Source organism: Epargyreus clarus, unplaced genomic scaffold, assembly GCF_041222505.1.
Source record: "Epargyreus clarus isolate Ecla_fem2 unplaced genomic scaffold, WU_Ecla_fem_2.2 ptg000003l, whole genome shotgun sequence".
Taxonomy (NCBI): domain Eukaryota; kingdom Metazoa; phylum Arthropoda; class Insecta; order Lepidoptera; family Hesperiidae; genus Epargyreus; species Epargyreus clarus.
The window spans coordinates 1,299,479-1,316,142 of record NW_027332211.1 but is presented as its reverse complement, the minus strand read 5'-3'; the positions used below and the strand labels follow the sequence as shown (position 1 = coordinate 1,316,142).

Below are 16,664 nucleotides of genomic sequence, written 5' to 3'. Positions count from 1 at the left end.
TTTTTATAAGTTAAATTAATATATCAGTAACTTACAAAAGCCTCTTTATGTTAAAAACTTATTTTGCTAATATTACATCTTATTCAATTGCTTACTGATTTTATATGTTACTCTTCTTTAAAAACGTTCTTAAAAGATTGTTAATCATATTATGGCGCCAATGTTCATATTTTTCACAGTGTTTATAAATGATCAAACCTATAACTTAATTTATGCAAAAATGTAAACAAATTAGTTAATGACGTTTTAATGTTTTATATATTGCTAATTATTTTTATTGTAATAATTACTTTCATATGGGATTTGAACTTACTGTATTTTAAATTAATAAAAGCACTCTTGATTCATATTTTGGTTACCGTTACGCCTCAACTTTTCGTGTTACACTTGATTTTACTCCTCATAAAATTTCCGTACCGGGCCTTATAACTCAAATCGTTTCTCAAGGAGTAAACTCCAAAAATAAAATTTTGTACTTATATTTAATTTTAATGATTTCAAGTAATGATATTTTTAAAATTTGGCTTTATGATTTGGGAGATTTCATAAATATATTATTGTTGCAAGAATATGTAGGACTGACCGCAAGGGCTAGGAACTCAAAGAAATAGTCTATTTGTAAATTGTGTGCGACACATCCGTCTCTTGTCGCTACTGAAGTACGACTGACTCGAGGGGATCGGCGCCCGGCGGGTTGTAATGTTACATTTATTATACAAACTGTGGGTAGTAACACCATTATAATTTAAGAGTTAAGGTATTTATTTTTCCTTTGCATTTAACGTAGATTCCTACTTAAATTGCAAACTAGTGCCAAATTATCGATAAACGCTTGCACAGTCGTTTTGACAGTTACAGATCCGATAATGCCAATAACGCGAGCAGTGAAATTGGCACAAATCGCGTATCTATGTTAATAAGCGTATTTGCTACGTACGAGTATGTATTGTAAAGGTCTTGTTTCACTGGCTTCGAGAAACGATTAGTGCCTGAATGAAAAATAACGCTTACAGAGCCTCGCGACTTGCTTATTTCAAATTTTAACCCACTTCTACTACTAATACTAAAGCTAAATGACGTCGTACACCGTTGAGAGTTGGGTGGGTGTCTATTAGTGTTTTTTTGAATTGTGATTGATTGATTGACTTTGAAGTGTGAGGTTAATTAAAGTCGTCGGTCACGGTTTTATTGAATGGCAGTCATTAAACCTTGTTGAAGACATTAGCGGTTTAAACCCTACCAACACGGGTTTGTGCCACATATCTCGCAGTAATGGTAATAAAAACGCGTCGTTGCCAAGTGGTTGGTTTGCGTATACTTTTCCGAATTTAAGGAGTGTTACTGTTCGAATAACTATGAATTAACCAAATTAAATCTTCATCTTATTTGCGTAGCGAAGAAATTATTTTTCGAGTATCGTTTACCAATTCGCAGTGAGACAAACGAGATGTTGGGTCATCAATAAGCTCTTTTGTTATTGATCTCTGTTTACATGTTTGATAATGTTGGAGGGTTAGCTACTTAGCTGATTTAGTGTAAGCAGTATTTGTAAATGTTTAGTGTTGTATCGTTTAAAGGGACTTATGTAGTTCGAAATTTAATGAGGCTACTTAAATTATTATTTCAGTCGAGTGTCATCTTTTCTTTTGTTTGTCAACCGGATTTCTTTTCGTTTTTAAAGCTATTGATGAGTTTTTTTTATAGAAAATGGAAATAGTTACATTTAAGTCTATTTAATTTTAGTTTATTTAATATATTTTGGTTTAGTTAGTTTGGTAGGCAAAATATTGGATAGAATGCTTATTTATAACTAGCCTAGGCAAACACGACTGCCTACATTAAAACATTCTGCAAGTATCCATCCAAATTACAAAATACAATTTTTTAAAATTTAGTGATTCATGAGAAATGATTTTCAACCAATAAATTTCAAAATATGGAATATTTTCTTGAAATAATTTCAGTATAAATGTAAAATGATTTAGAATAATATAATATTAGAAGTCTCTTGGGTTCACTTAATAAGCTTCTTGGAACTTCGGCATGAAGTCTGTTATCAATAGTAGATTTTTTGATAGAAATATTTTTAATGTAAGAATATCAATGATTACTTTCATAGAACTATCATATTATGTTCGTATAGATTTTATACTGAAATAATAATATATATGTATATCGCCATATGTGCATATAACAATGTATCATTTTAATGTCACTTCTATTTATTTATAAGACGTCTATATTATATGTTTTATTAGTCGTTATTTTATTATTTATCGCCAGATTGCGCACCTGATCTTCGAACTATAATATATATTGTTTTAAAGTAGTGGCCGAATTTAGACCGCCAGGCAAAAACTTGTTAGGTAGAAATAGGTGTTGCAATTGGACTATAATAAATCCTTTAAATAGAAAAGGACTCTACTTACCAATAGATGCTTCTCGTACTCCTCTTCGATATCACTACCATTGTAGTAACGGTTCTCGGCGGTAGTGTTCGGGTAGTAGAAGCCTCGCTTGCACACGCAGCGGTAGGAGCCGCGCCGAAACCCCAGACCTGGGACTGGTACGCACTGAAACAATAGATTTTTTTATTGTAGATGAGACAGGCATAAAAAGAGCAGTGATAGTCTAGTGTTTAAGAAACTCGGCGTCTCGATCGAAGGGTCCGAGGTTCAAATCCCAGGCACGCACCTCTGATTTTTCAAAGTTATGTGCGTATTACAAATTAATTATCACTTGCTAAACGGTGAAGGGAAACATCGTGAGGAAACCTGCATACATGAGAGATTTATAAAAAAAATCTCAAATGTATGTGAAGTCTACCAATACGCACTTGGCTAGCGCGGTGGACTATGGCCTAATCCTTCTAATTATGAGAGGAGACCCGTGCCCAGCAGTGGGACAGTAATGGGGTTGATGATGTAAATGAGAAGCAAAGCATGTAGGCCACCTGATGTTAAGTGAACAGTGCAGCCCATGGACATCCACGTCTCCTCATCCATCCTCCAATAAGATAGTAATCCTATCTGAGGTCATACGAGGGTGTGTTTGCTTGTCATGAGGCCTAAGATGGTCCGCCTAAAGAAGACTTTCTCCGGCAACCACGCCTCCCCACCTTTTGCCAAAGTTTTGCCTTAGGAAAGGATTTTTAATGATTAGTCACTAATAGACTAATGCAACCTAGAGGTTGCATTGATAGTAAGTTTGATTCAACTTTTAAATTTTAAATTCAAGACCGATTCAAATTTTAAAGGCATATATTGAAAACTGATCTATATAGAACTCTTTTTGAATTCCACTTAAAAATGTTTTCAGGCCTTTCCAAATCAGGATTTTAGGTTTTCGGGTAAAGTAAATCTTATATATAAAATTCTCGTGTCAAAATGTTAGTTACCGTACTCCTTCGAAGCGGCTTTACCGATTTTCACGAAATTTTATATGCTTATTCAGTAGGTCTGAGATTCGGCTACTATCTATTTTTCATACCCCTAAGTGATAAGGGTTGTTCACACTTAACATTTTTTAATTTATATGGCAACACAACATTTGCCGGGTCAGCTAGTATAGGTATTTAATATGAATTATAAACTTCGTAGAAGTGAAATAGATGATAATACATTTCGATCTATTTACGAACGAATATAATTTTCTACTCAAGTTTAGGGAGCGTACTGGGAAATTATTGTTTGTAAAGATTTATTAATTTTGTGAAGTCCCTAAGGGACAGGCGCTGACTGACGAGTGATGGATTTTGTTGATTATTATGTTGTTCAATATTTTACTTTGACGTAGTCGAGTATCTATTGACACGTGTTCAAAGACAAATGAAAATTTGGTTATTAATAATCAATCTATCTAACGTTTTGCGAACCAAAGGTTGAAATTTGACAATCAGTGTCAGTAATACTATTTGTCGTTTGTTAAGATGCCATATAACCAAAATGTTGTTTTAATGATTAATCGTATCGAGAACACCTCAGGAAATATGCTGTCAAGATGTAGAATTTCTTTTGTTTCACAGTGAAGGACTATCGTCTAAAAATACTCTTTAAGAAATACGAAAGTTAATAATTTCTTCATCTTCATATTTAAGTGAACAATGTATTTACTCATTCTTACTCAAATTAAAGAATATTCTCGTGGGAATTTTGTGAACGGTAACTGGGCAAAAATTGTTCACGAAATATAAGTAGCAAACAAGCATGCAGCCTAGAACTACACTGGTTCTACCAACAAAATAGACGTTGTTATGTTTTAAAACTATTCTGATAAAAATACGCTGGGATAGTCCTCCGACTACGACCGTAGGAGATTGCACTAATCCGTTGATTCCTCATGGGTTTTATGTTTTACGAACTACAAATTCCATCAAGGAATTTCGTTCCAAAATTAATATATCTAAAAATAAATATGAGTATCTATACTAAAAACCAAGAGTTAACAACATTTCCTTTTATCCAATGAAAAGTTTCATTACTCTGTACGCGATGAGCTACTCCAATTTAGTATCATGAAAGACACAAATATTTGCGGACAGGGATTCGTCAAGCGATTGTCCGTCAACTTTTGCGCGGGAGCTAACAAGTTGGGGCGGTTTCGGCGCGGCTATTTATATACGGACATCTGACCAATATGTATAGAGGCATGTCGCAGTGAAACTATGATTTGGGTATTTTTAATAGAACTATTGGAAGATTCGAGTTTTGCCTGACGCACTTAGTGAATACGCAAGTGGGATATGTTTTTCTGTATTTGGTAGAATGTGTGGACTTCGAAGGACAAACTATCCTTACAATATATTACAATATATTAACTCTTTTAATTTTTTATAACCAAAGTAAGAAATAAACACCTAAATGGTAGTTTGGAATTGAGAGTTAAAATAGAACACTTAAAAAGTGACTCTCCTCAAAGTTTAATCTAAATAATAATTTAATCTTGATACTTCAAAGTTGATTCAGTTTAATCATAATTAATTAAAACAAATAATATATTTAAAAATTTGTTTAAGTTTTGACATTAACGAGTCGTTGACATTTTGACATTAAGGTAAACTTACAAACTGTATTTAGAAGATCTCAACACTGTATAAATAGGTACAGTTAAGAAAAGGGTAAATATTTTGATTAATAACATAGAAAGACAAACATTCAATTCAACAATTTGATGTAGATGAGTGAGATTCCCTGGAAATATGACATTTTGAGTAATGAGTTTTGTTTTGTAAAAGGGCGCTGACTTGGGAGCTCACAGATACAGTTGAAATCCACAAAATTGAGTCAATTATATTCTGAAACCCGAAAAATCTGCATGAGAGTATTCTAGATTTAAGTGAATTTTAATACATCATAATTCATGTATTTCTCGATTATTCTAGATTTTTATGCACTTTGCTACACTTTTGCAACCTGCACTTGTGAGTACACTTTGGATTTTTTGGAGTTTACCCAAAATACGATTCTCTCTGTAACATCGTATATTATGATAAGAGCCTCGCTGACCTTTCCGCGTCCTGAGGCAAACTTATTCGGTAGAGTAAATAAAATAACGTCACATTCGGAGCCGCCGACCGCCACCCGAAACTGTGAGATTTCTGTGACAATCCCGACAAAATATTGGATAAGTTATGATGATCCATATATAAAATGACACTGGAAATTCTTTCTATCTTTCGCTTCGAGCAGTAACAGATATTCTTTACAATTGCTGAAGCTAATTCTACTAATATGTTGGTGTGGATTTACTTCACGTTTTTATTTTTTGAGGTTATATGTCCTACCCATGTCTAATTCTTTGGCAGTTCCAACGGCTTGATTGATTTTAATGTATAGTTGTCCAATATATAATCGTTAGATTCGTCTAAATTGTGGGTGTAACATACGTTATATTTTTAGTTGTTTTAAGGCAGCAGTAGTCAGCCTAGAAATTGTGATTTAGCCGGAATCCAAATAAAACTTATATTTTGTTTTGTTTTTCGAAAAGTACCTATATTTTTTTCAATAATTAATTCATAGGACCAAATGTTAAATAACTACCACTACCAAAATTTCGTCGACGGACGTACAAAATAGATCTCTAATTACCAAAATGTTACATTTCGTTTTGTGAACAACTGGGAATTGAGTTCAGGTCACAGTGATCACTGATCAGTAATAATATTATTACATTGAAGTTCATAGAAACTTGGAAAATAAATTTAATTATCGCGCAAGACATCACAGTAGCTACAAATAGAACAATTCCCGTAATATTCCCGGTTCCCGCTCTAATTCCGACACCGGCATTGATGTAACGTCACTTTATAATGTAATTTCCTAATATTCCCACTCAAGGCGACGCTTACCCAAACTGGGTGAGTTAATATTCATGCCGAATTCGAATTGTCCTCTCGATATTGGAAGTGAATACGTGTTCGACAAATCCGTGCACGATATTAGCTATTAGCTGGATATTGAAAATTATGGATTCGGAGTCTATTTTTAGATAATGAAGGTTTTTCAACGACTCCATTAAAGAGATTGCTATTATTATTACGTTTCTAAAAACATTGACACATCTTTCAGAACTAAAAATTGTAAAGTTGTTGAAGTTAAAATTATTCCCTCGTGGTGCAAGTCTGAAGGTGCCACTACTATATCTATTTGTACCTCATAAAATATTTCAGCAAAACTAGTAAATTATAAAAAAAAAAACTCGAATGTTTAAAAATCTAGCCTATGACACTTCCACAAGAGAAACATTACCCTCTGAAATCGGGTAAAAACAGCGTTATTAGATACTGATTCTTTAAATTTATACAAGGACTTACATTACTACATACTTGCGTAGTAAGTCGAGACGTTCTAACTTAGTCATTAGGACTAGCAACACTGTTCCTGTAGTTCTGGGACCAGAATAGGGCTACGGTATCCTCTGCCTGTCGTAAGAGGCGACTAAAAGGGGGCTTTCGGGGTTGCGGGCGGCAAGAGTGGGAGCTCTAACCCCCCGGCTAGCGACCCCGGGAAGAACGATGGTATGTGTGACCTCATACCGTCGCGCGCTCCACAAGAAATGGCGAGCACATAATCATGTGGGCAGAGCCCGACGGGGCAACGCGATAAGAGGACTCCGGTTGCCTACCTTTGGAGACCCCGGAATCCTCTACGCAGCGCTGAGGTCACCTTGGGGGTTTAGTGCGGTAAATTCCCACATAATATCTTTGTAGAAGTGTGTGCGACTCAAAACTATATGCCAACTAGCTGACCCTGCAAACGTTGTGTTGCCATATAAATAAAAAAATGTTAAGTGTGAACAACCTTTATCACTTAGGGGTATGAAAAATATATAGTAGCCGATTCTCAGACCTACTGAATATGCATATAAAATTAGGTGAAAATCGGTAAAGCCGTTTCGGAGGAGTAACATTGTGACACGAGAATTTTATATACATATAAGATTACACACTATATAATTATACATTACCACTTATTATACTATTGAATGAAAACTAATAGAGTAATTTCCATAGACATAAAGGTACGATTCAGCTTACAAAAGGCATAATTAGCCCGGCCTCATTCATTAATTCCGACATAGAAAAAAAACGTTTATTCAGCTGTAACGTATTCGTACATCGCAAAACGAAACGGCCTCTAATTAAGGTTTTGCTTGTACGTCGAATTTCATGGTAATTTGGATAATTTGTATTAGATCTTTGTAGATGTGCCTATTCTTTGCGTAATAGAGGTAGCTGGTCGTAGACTTTATCGTAAATGTCTTAATTCTCAGGTTCATTACAAGGTAGAATATTTTTGCAGTACCATGCATATGATTGTATAAGTCAGTAACAAGTAATCCTAATTTTATATTACAATATTGTAGGTGGTGGACCCCTTGTGGTTAGACTCCGGCGGCTCAACTGCTACACCTATTTCTGTTTAATAACAGCAGGGATAAGCGCTGCTGTATTCTGGTTTGAAGAGTGTGGTAAGCGAGAGATGCTTTTCCGAGGCGTTCCAGCTTAGTCATCAGGGGTAACGGCGCATCTGTGGCCAACCTCAGGTTAAAATATCTAATACTTCTGGGTTGATTACATATGTCTAAATTGAGGACTAAGTTGGAATGCCTCGGAAAAGCATGTTTTCTTTCAATCTACAAACCAGAATCCAGCAGTTCTGAACCAGTGTTCAGAGGAGCAGTCTACCATCTTCGACAATCCCAAAGTCTGAACAGTAATGGTCAATAGACAATTCGAAAATAGGCCATGAAACACAACGTTCACTTGAAAGTTCACGAAATCCAAACGATAATAGGCTTACGTATTGTTCATTTATTTTTCACTATAAACCTTTTATGTAGAGCTTCGCCGTTTCAGTTGATTTCCCAGCAGGAATCTCGTGTATTCCCGGAATAAATTTATAAAATCTTTGTAAAATGTAAAACAGCAAAATTAAATTTCACGTTGTTTTAAAGTTAAAAATAATTTAATCAGCCATTGAACGACCATAGTTTTTTAACTACCTTTTATTCAAATTACTTCCCAAAATAAAAGTATTTTTTGTTACTTTGTGTGCTATGTTTACAAGCTGACATTAAATTTTCCTATATACGTATTTTACATTAGAAAAAATCCTCATAAAATAAATGTACTTATTCTTTTAATCGTCACATGTTTTTTTTAATAATATATAAGTTTATTGTTATTGAATTTACGTCTTAAATATTCCACATCACCTAAGAATGTGTCGCAAGATCTGACTACTATAGAAGTTAAATTTATAAGCTTTGAAAAAAATTTTTTTGACATATAGAAATTTAAGTGCTAAATTGTCATAAGTAGAATTTCAACGGTCAAGGCCTTCTAATACATCCCAGACGAAAATCTGCTACGAAGTTTGGTGTCTGCAGTTGTATCTATAACTTTATATAAATACGAGCTTTTGCCCGCGGCTTCGCTCGCGTTACGAAGTAATATTATTAACTAAGAAGATTTATACAAACTTTCATCCCCTACTTTATCCCCTTGAGGGTAGAATTGATCAAAATCCTTTCTTAGCGGATGTCTACGTCATAACATCTACCTGCATGCCAAATTTCAGCCCGATCCGTCCAGTAGTTTGGGCTGTGCGTTGATAGATCACTATGTCAGTCAGTCACCTTTGAGTTATATATATTTAGATTATACAATATTACTTAGCTTAAGAATACATCATTTATGAATCTTACTTAATGCTGTATAGAGTAATTCACACATATTTTAATTTTCTGCAGTACGACAATTATGACGCAAATAATTGACGGTATTATTTATACTTTTAAGGCCTTAAGCGTGTGTTAACCTAACTGCGAGCCAGGCGACTTTATAAACTAATTTATGTATTGATATAGGGAGCATAGCTATAGAGCTACATATGGATTAGGCAAAGGCCTCTGGGCAAAGACGTATTTTCATTTACCGAATCTCCCATACTTCTGACACGTGCATCCTTTTTCCAAACACAGTATATTTAGTATGCGTAACCCTACCGAATCGTATGTTTTCCATAAAGTATCAACAAGTACTATATTCAAATAAAAGATGCGTAACAAAATATTAACTGACCTTTTAGAGCACTAGATCAACCTATTTCGAAATCGGTTGGCGAAGTCGTGGAAATTAGTACTAGCGGGGTAGGTACTATAGAATTGAGTGGCGGTACACATGCTCATTGTCATTGTGACTATCAATGTTACCTTTTGCAAAATCCACTTGGTCTATATTAAAAATGGCATTAGGCAACATAAAGGCCATTTTTGCTTGCCTTCGTATAATAATGGAAAATATCACAGGGCTAATCTTTAACTTATACTTTGAAGTGGTTTTAATAATGTAAGAGTAATGTACAATACAACCGGCCACGAAGACCAACGAAACATATGAAAGACTAGCTGTACCCTTAAAAAGAAATTTAACAATATCATAAACAAAAAATAAGTTAGTTCTAAAATATAAGTAGCCTAAGTTACTCCTTACAACATCAGCTACCTGCTAAAAAAGTCCCGTCAAAATCGGTCCAGCCATTTCAGAGATTAGCCAGAACAAACAGACAGACAGACAAAAAATTGTATATGTAATCATATCTCAGAGTAGCATAAAGGTAACTACTAACTCAGGTATATTTTTACGATAGCCGGAGTAGTTCCGGACCTACCCGAGACCCTTCGACGCGAACTTTGTCGGTCCTATTGAGTTCGCGGCAACCAACAAAAAAACTAGTATCCGAAAAATATACCTAAGTTGAGCCATTCAACTTTGCTGATGTCACTATTGAAACTTTCAGTTACAAAAGATATGTATTCTCAAACAGAAATATATGGTCAATAGCAAAATAAATATTATAAACTACTTTTTCCCGCGACATCGTACGCGTAAATAATATCGTAATATGTTTGATAGAAATGTCCAATCCTTATACTCCTTGGGAGTTGAATTCCATTCTTAGAGTATATACGAGTACTATAGCGTAAGTGAGTAATTATGGAAATTTAGAATTAGAAATGGAAGTAAGGAGCTTAGCTGAACTTTTAGAATTCTAGATAGGATATCTGGGTCAATCACCTCTCCTCCTCCTCCTCTTTTATATAAACATACACATAAGATACATGTTATATATAAAATTCTCGTGTCACAATGTTAGTTACCGTACTCCTCCGAAACGGCTTTGCTGATTTTCACCAAATTTTATATGCATATTCAGTAGGTCTGAGAATCGGCTACTGTCTATTTTTTATACCCCTAAGTGATAAGGCTTGTTCACCCTTTACATTTTTTATTTATATGGCACAAGGTTTGCCGAGTCAGCTAGTAATATGTACAATTATACACAGCTACATATACGTATACAAATATATGTAAATTTTGTTACAAAGAATGAAGTAACAACTGTAAATTAACGGCTCAAATAAAAAATAATAAAAGCACGCATCATTTAACAGTGACAAACAATTGCATGTGTCGTCGGGTTTTTCCAATTATTTTGTTGACAAAATTGCAAATTGGCGCCGGTCGGTGGCATTTTTGTTAACTGTTAACAAATTAATACAGTAAACAAATTCTGTTTGTGTTCGTATAAATTGAAGCGTTTTTACATTTATTGACACAAAATCAATTCGTCAGGCGTTGACGTAAGCCGGCGACAGTCGGTGATATCAGGTGGTAACAGTTGACGACGGTCACTGAAGTTATATGGCGACAGTCAACGACAGGCGTTGACGTCAGGTGGTAATAGTCGACGACAGTCACCGAAGTCACGTAGCGAAAGTCGTCGACAGTCACTGACGTTAGGTGGCGACAGTCGTCGACAGTCACTGACTTCAGATGACAACAATTGCCAACATCTCTGATTTCAGGTCGTAACAGTTGGCCACGGTCGTCGACATCAACTGTCGCTCGTGAATTAGTTCCCAGTCTTTATCAAGAGCTTGTATATATATATGCATGATGTTTAGAAAACTTCGATAGCGTGATTTAGAATACGCGTGGCGCCATCTCTTGTCAAATTGCGGAATGTGGCGTAATTAGCTGTCTGTAAGACCACTTACTACTTAGTCTACTGACTACTTCCCTGCACATTATGTCGTTTCGTGTCGTTTTCATAAAGAAAGACAAATTGCAGGAAGCATATCATCTTGAACTTCCATAAAGGTCTTTGAGATAGACCGACTAAATACTTGCCTTTATACATTTTTCTATACTTTTCTAGCAGAATTGTATTGTAATGTGTATGTATAAATATATATTAAATAATATTTCAGTGTAACAATAAGGCTCTAAAGATAAAAAAATCATCCAAATTCGACCAGTACTTTTGTAAAGTGCAATAAATAATACAGAATACAGATATTATATAGATATACAATATTCGATACAGAAAGGCAAATAATTCCTATTGATATGAAAAATCCCGAACAAATAAAATATTTTCATCTAAATCCTACGATATCGAAATGCATTCGTTTGGGCATAATCCAAGTTTTAAATCGAGATATAATATATTTTATTTCGATGTATTTTACTAAGATACATATAAATATTCACATAAACACGCAGTTATCTGAATTCAAATAGAATTCGACGTACTTTTTACTTTATAAACTTGTTTATTACGCTCGCCATAATAATATTATTAACTTTTAGCAGCTATACTAAAATTTCTCTAATGTTCTTTTTACAGTTATCACTACCCTTACCATTAGAACCCTTCGAGGTTGACTTAATGTATTTCAATGCAGAAACAAAAAGGCTCACAAATGGAGTCTAAATATCTCTTTCGTCCTGACATTTTAATAAAACAATAACGTTAACGGATAAAATGTAATTCGAGAAATTTCGAAATGCGTCCCCCACATACGAAACTCGGCAAGATAATGTAACATGAGCAATAACAGTAAAAAATAACTACGCAACTTATTGTTTATACTGCTGTATATGAAACGGTGTTATTTCTAAGTCAGACGAATCTCATTCTTAACACCTGCGTGTAAGGAGAAAGATTCAGAGTCGATCTTGGTGAGTTTTTGGAGATTTTTAGAGACTACTCCCTCATAAAATTAGGTCGAATAACTTGAAAGACGTAAAATAGCGCTGGCTTTTTGCCGCGGTTTCGTTTAGAACTGCCATTGCCATGATATTGGTTTTTATGAAATTGAATAGCAAATGAGTGTACATCTAATGGTGTGGCCAGTGATACGGTTAAGCCTAAATAGGATTGAGATTTTGCCCACGGCCTTAGCTGCGTTGCTGCTCCGCTTACTAACAGATTTCTATAAAATACCGTTATAACGGCAAAGAAAGTTATTAATTCGGCTTAAAACACACACAAAGTACAAGTCGATTCTTCAGCCACACGTTCATGCGCATCGACTGGCTCAAATTGGCTCAAATTATATTATTTCAGAATTACATATTTTTTCGTTTATTTTCCTATTTTATCATTCGTTTTGTAACTGACTAATTTTATTTTAATGACAATTAAATTATTAACAAATTACCCAGTTGGTTATATCCTTTACTGTCAAGATAAACCGAAATTGTGAGTGCAAATCGAACGGAAACTTATTTATGGTGGACATTGTAATATAATGTTATAACCCTACCTATTTCTATTTTGCGCATTTGCATTTTTTCTTTTCTTTTTTGCAATTATGTTTTAATTCCTGATGTACATCTGCAATTCTTTTCATTCTGCAATCAAGTTTTATTATAGACAATAAGGAAGAAGACCTCCACAGATATAACAGTCCTGCGTAACAGTATTCCTTTATACAATATCAAAAGTACCGGTACAATATTACTATCGGTATCGATATCTATCGGTATAGATCGGCATGGCGATTGGGAAAGCGCACACACTCACGCGTCACGAGCCAATTCCCCCGCGGAAATAATGGGGCGGTCCGTCATTGCCTCCCAATTCCGCAAATTGAGACTTGCTCACGGATTTTCCAGAAAATCTTCCACAAAATGTGGTAAGTGGATTACTTTCACATGTGTTTCGTGGGAATGTACTCTTATGTGAGTTATTAAGTCGCTTTACGTCGGATTTAGATTTAAATCCGCGCTCGCGATTCTGATTGAGCGCACGATGAAATAAACATAAAATTTACTCTCGAATTTGTTTATTAATTTATGTTATATGTTTCCCATTTCCGGAATAAACATGGGTTCCTTCACGTTTGTGGTGTACTTTGACGTACACTAGCAAAATATGGACACAGGTAGACTTGACGTGACTATGATAAAATTAGGAGAAATCAACTTAAATTGTCGATAATCAATTAGAAGTTATGAATTCATATGAATCAGCTTAAAATAGAACAGCAAAGCTGCAGTCGTAAAGATATTTTGTATATGAATATGTTGTAAAAACTAATAATCATTAACCACAAACCTGTGAATGCCGCTCTTCCGATAAGCTAATACTGTAGACAGAGTAAGTAAAACGGACTATTTACTTATTAAGTATTCGATATTACAGATAATTTAAAATCAAACCATACCGAATAAACTATACCATTGGTAAGACAGATTGTGTACCACAGGTATTTAGTGACAAAAAGGCAGTAATATAAATCTGTGTTGCGGTTGACAAGCGTCCCGTGGGGAGCTGTTACCGGAACCAGCGGCGAGAACAGCGGGATATCAATTGTCGGACGTTGAACAGCACTTACGTACCATACACAATTGTTTATGTACGTACCAATAAATTCTTCTACCCATTGTCAAGTGGCTTTTGATGTCATCTTCTTATATATTTTTTATATACAAGAAGCAAAACGAACTTGCAGTCCACTTAATGGTAACTGCTGTTCATGGACGTCTGTAATCAACCCCAGACAAGCCTAGATCTCTACCTGAGGTTGGCCACACGTGCCTTTACCCCTTGTTGAATACTAAGTAAGAAAATCGAAGTTAGCAGCCTAGGTTAGTATATCTTCCTTACCACACTCTGTAAAGCGATGTGCTTTACATTGTCGTCATTAAATAGGAATAAAGCGGTGGGATCTCCTAAGTCGAACCACAAAGGGTTCTATCATCTTCTAGAAGGCGTAACATTCAGAAAACAGCAGTGCTGGACACAGCTATAAGGCGGAGAATGGTATAGTGGGCTTATCGAAACAGTCAAATTATGGCGGGTTTTTTCAAACTTTCACCCTTGTCATTCTATCAGGAGACCCGTGACCACAGACCAGTAATGGGTTGACAAAGATAATTCTAGGTAATAACTTTCCTACGCCATTAATTGTAGTTCCGGCTCATTAACATGACAGACAATTCCCAAAACGCAGCGAATGACATCCACAAATTTGATTGTAACCATTAATTTTATTGACCTACAGTTAAACAATTTTGGCAGATAATTTTCGGTGACTTCCCGCAAGGTCGATTATGCTTGGGGAGCGGCTGTGCTCCAACAGTCTCAGTTTTGAGTTTGTATATATGCAAGATATTAAGAAAACTTCGATACCGTGTTTCAGACGTGCCAACTCTTGTTGAGTTTCAGAATGTCGTCACTTCATAGACCATCATCATTCCGAAACAAGTAGCACAATCTCTTGACAAAATATGGCAAATTGCCACATAATTATTTTTATTTATACTCGTAACTGATGGTCTAAGATCCCGATATAAGATGACCTTCACCGAGCTTGTTAAGTGATAAGTTTTTAATTCGAATCGAATTTGGCGATAATTATATTGCAAATAGGTTGTCTAAGAAAATTAAATCCAATTGAATTTTCTGTAAAAATTGGGCGACATTTAATATTTACACACTAAGTCGGTGTGGTAAATAATGGGCGACTCGCTAAATATTTCATAGTGGTACCGAATACCTTTGACTATCGTAGAATATAGGAATTTTAAGATAAGTTAGTATATCAGCACAATTCAATAAATACAATATATAGTCTAGGGCTATTCTATTAGTTTCTCACATTCAATATTATTCATTACTTTGATAGCAGAAATAAATATAATATTAGCTAGCATGAAATGTAAGGATGAAAAGGAAGGAGGTACGGATTTGTCCTCGTTAGGAAAATATATTCAAAGAACGCCTTTATTTAGAACGCAGTCGTCAGCGATATGAAATGCAAGGAAATTCAAAAGGAATCCGAATGAGAAATGAGATTTTACGCTAAAATGTAAAATACTTTTTTATTCCTTGCGACTTAGACAAAAAAGGATAGATGAAGCTTCTTGAATGCGATGGTTTTAATAATACATAAAGCAAAAACTAGCAAGCAGTCTGCCTGGTGGTAAGTGCCCAGTGCCTAGTTGTTTTCTGGTTTGAAGGGTTTGATAAGGGAGACATACTTCACCGAGGAGTTCCAGCTTAGTATGTAAAAATAAATTTAAATAAGATTAGAGCCCTACTTGAGTTCCGACACAGATTTGCTGCTTCCCCTGACAGAATTAAAACGCTAAGAATAAGTATGTCCTTTACCACACGAAACATAGTAGCGCCTAACACTACTCATTAGGCAGTAACAAATGTGGCAATGTGATTTTGTCGATTTGAGTAGCTGTAGCACGTACAAAATATGTCAGAATAATTGTGTTCAGTTTAGAAGAATCTCAGGTGTATAAGATACTTGGTCGGCAAAAAAGTAAATGCCAGCATCTAACATTAGTATAAATAGTTTTTACATCCGAGTAGAATCTTTACATTGACAACATTCTGAAAATCGATTGTGGTGCTCAGTCACTTAACTAGTGTCAATCGTGTTTCAATTTCAATGCAATATTCCGAGCTTTATCTTACCTTTTTTGATCTGAGTCGGTTTTTACCGAGTCATGTTAAAAAGACATTTTTGTTGTAAGCCTATAATCAGCCTTGTAGATTTTATCAACCTTTATTTTTGGCTCTTATATCAAGTTAACTATCGTTTTAAGTACATGCGAGTAATAATACTGGATGATAATTCTCTTATTATAACTCTCATTCGCATAAGTTTATTTTTTGTCTATATCAGAAATATCGGTATTCCGCTTATTAGATTTGATACAATTTTTGCTCAAGAAGAAGTGCATAAATTTTCTAAAATTATGTAGAATTTCTTTATAAATACAAGAAAAGCACGACGAACAAACGGGCAGTGAAACAAGACGAATCTGATGACATAATTTAATGAATCTGTGT

At 34.9% G+C, this 16,664-nt stretch overlaps 1 protein-coding gene across 1 annotated transcript in view; it reads right to left on the bottom strand.

The window, feature by feature from the left end:
- The window catches only part of LOC140749514 (metabotropic glycine receptor), a 165,957-nt gene that overhangs the window by 23,432 nt on the left and 125,861 nt on the right, over positions 1-16,664 (bottom strand). The window contains exon 5 of the mRNA XM_073082594.1: positions 2,430-2,573. Coding sequence (XP_072938695.1) covers positions 2,430-2,573 — 144 coding nt within the window. The remainder of the gene's footprint in view (positions 1-2,429; positions 2,574-16,664) is intronic.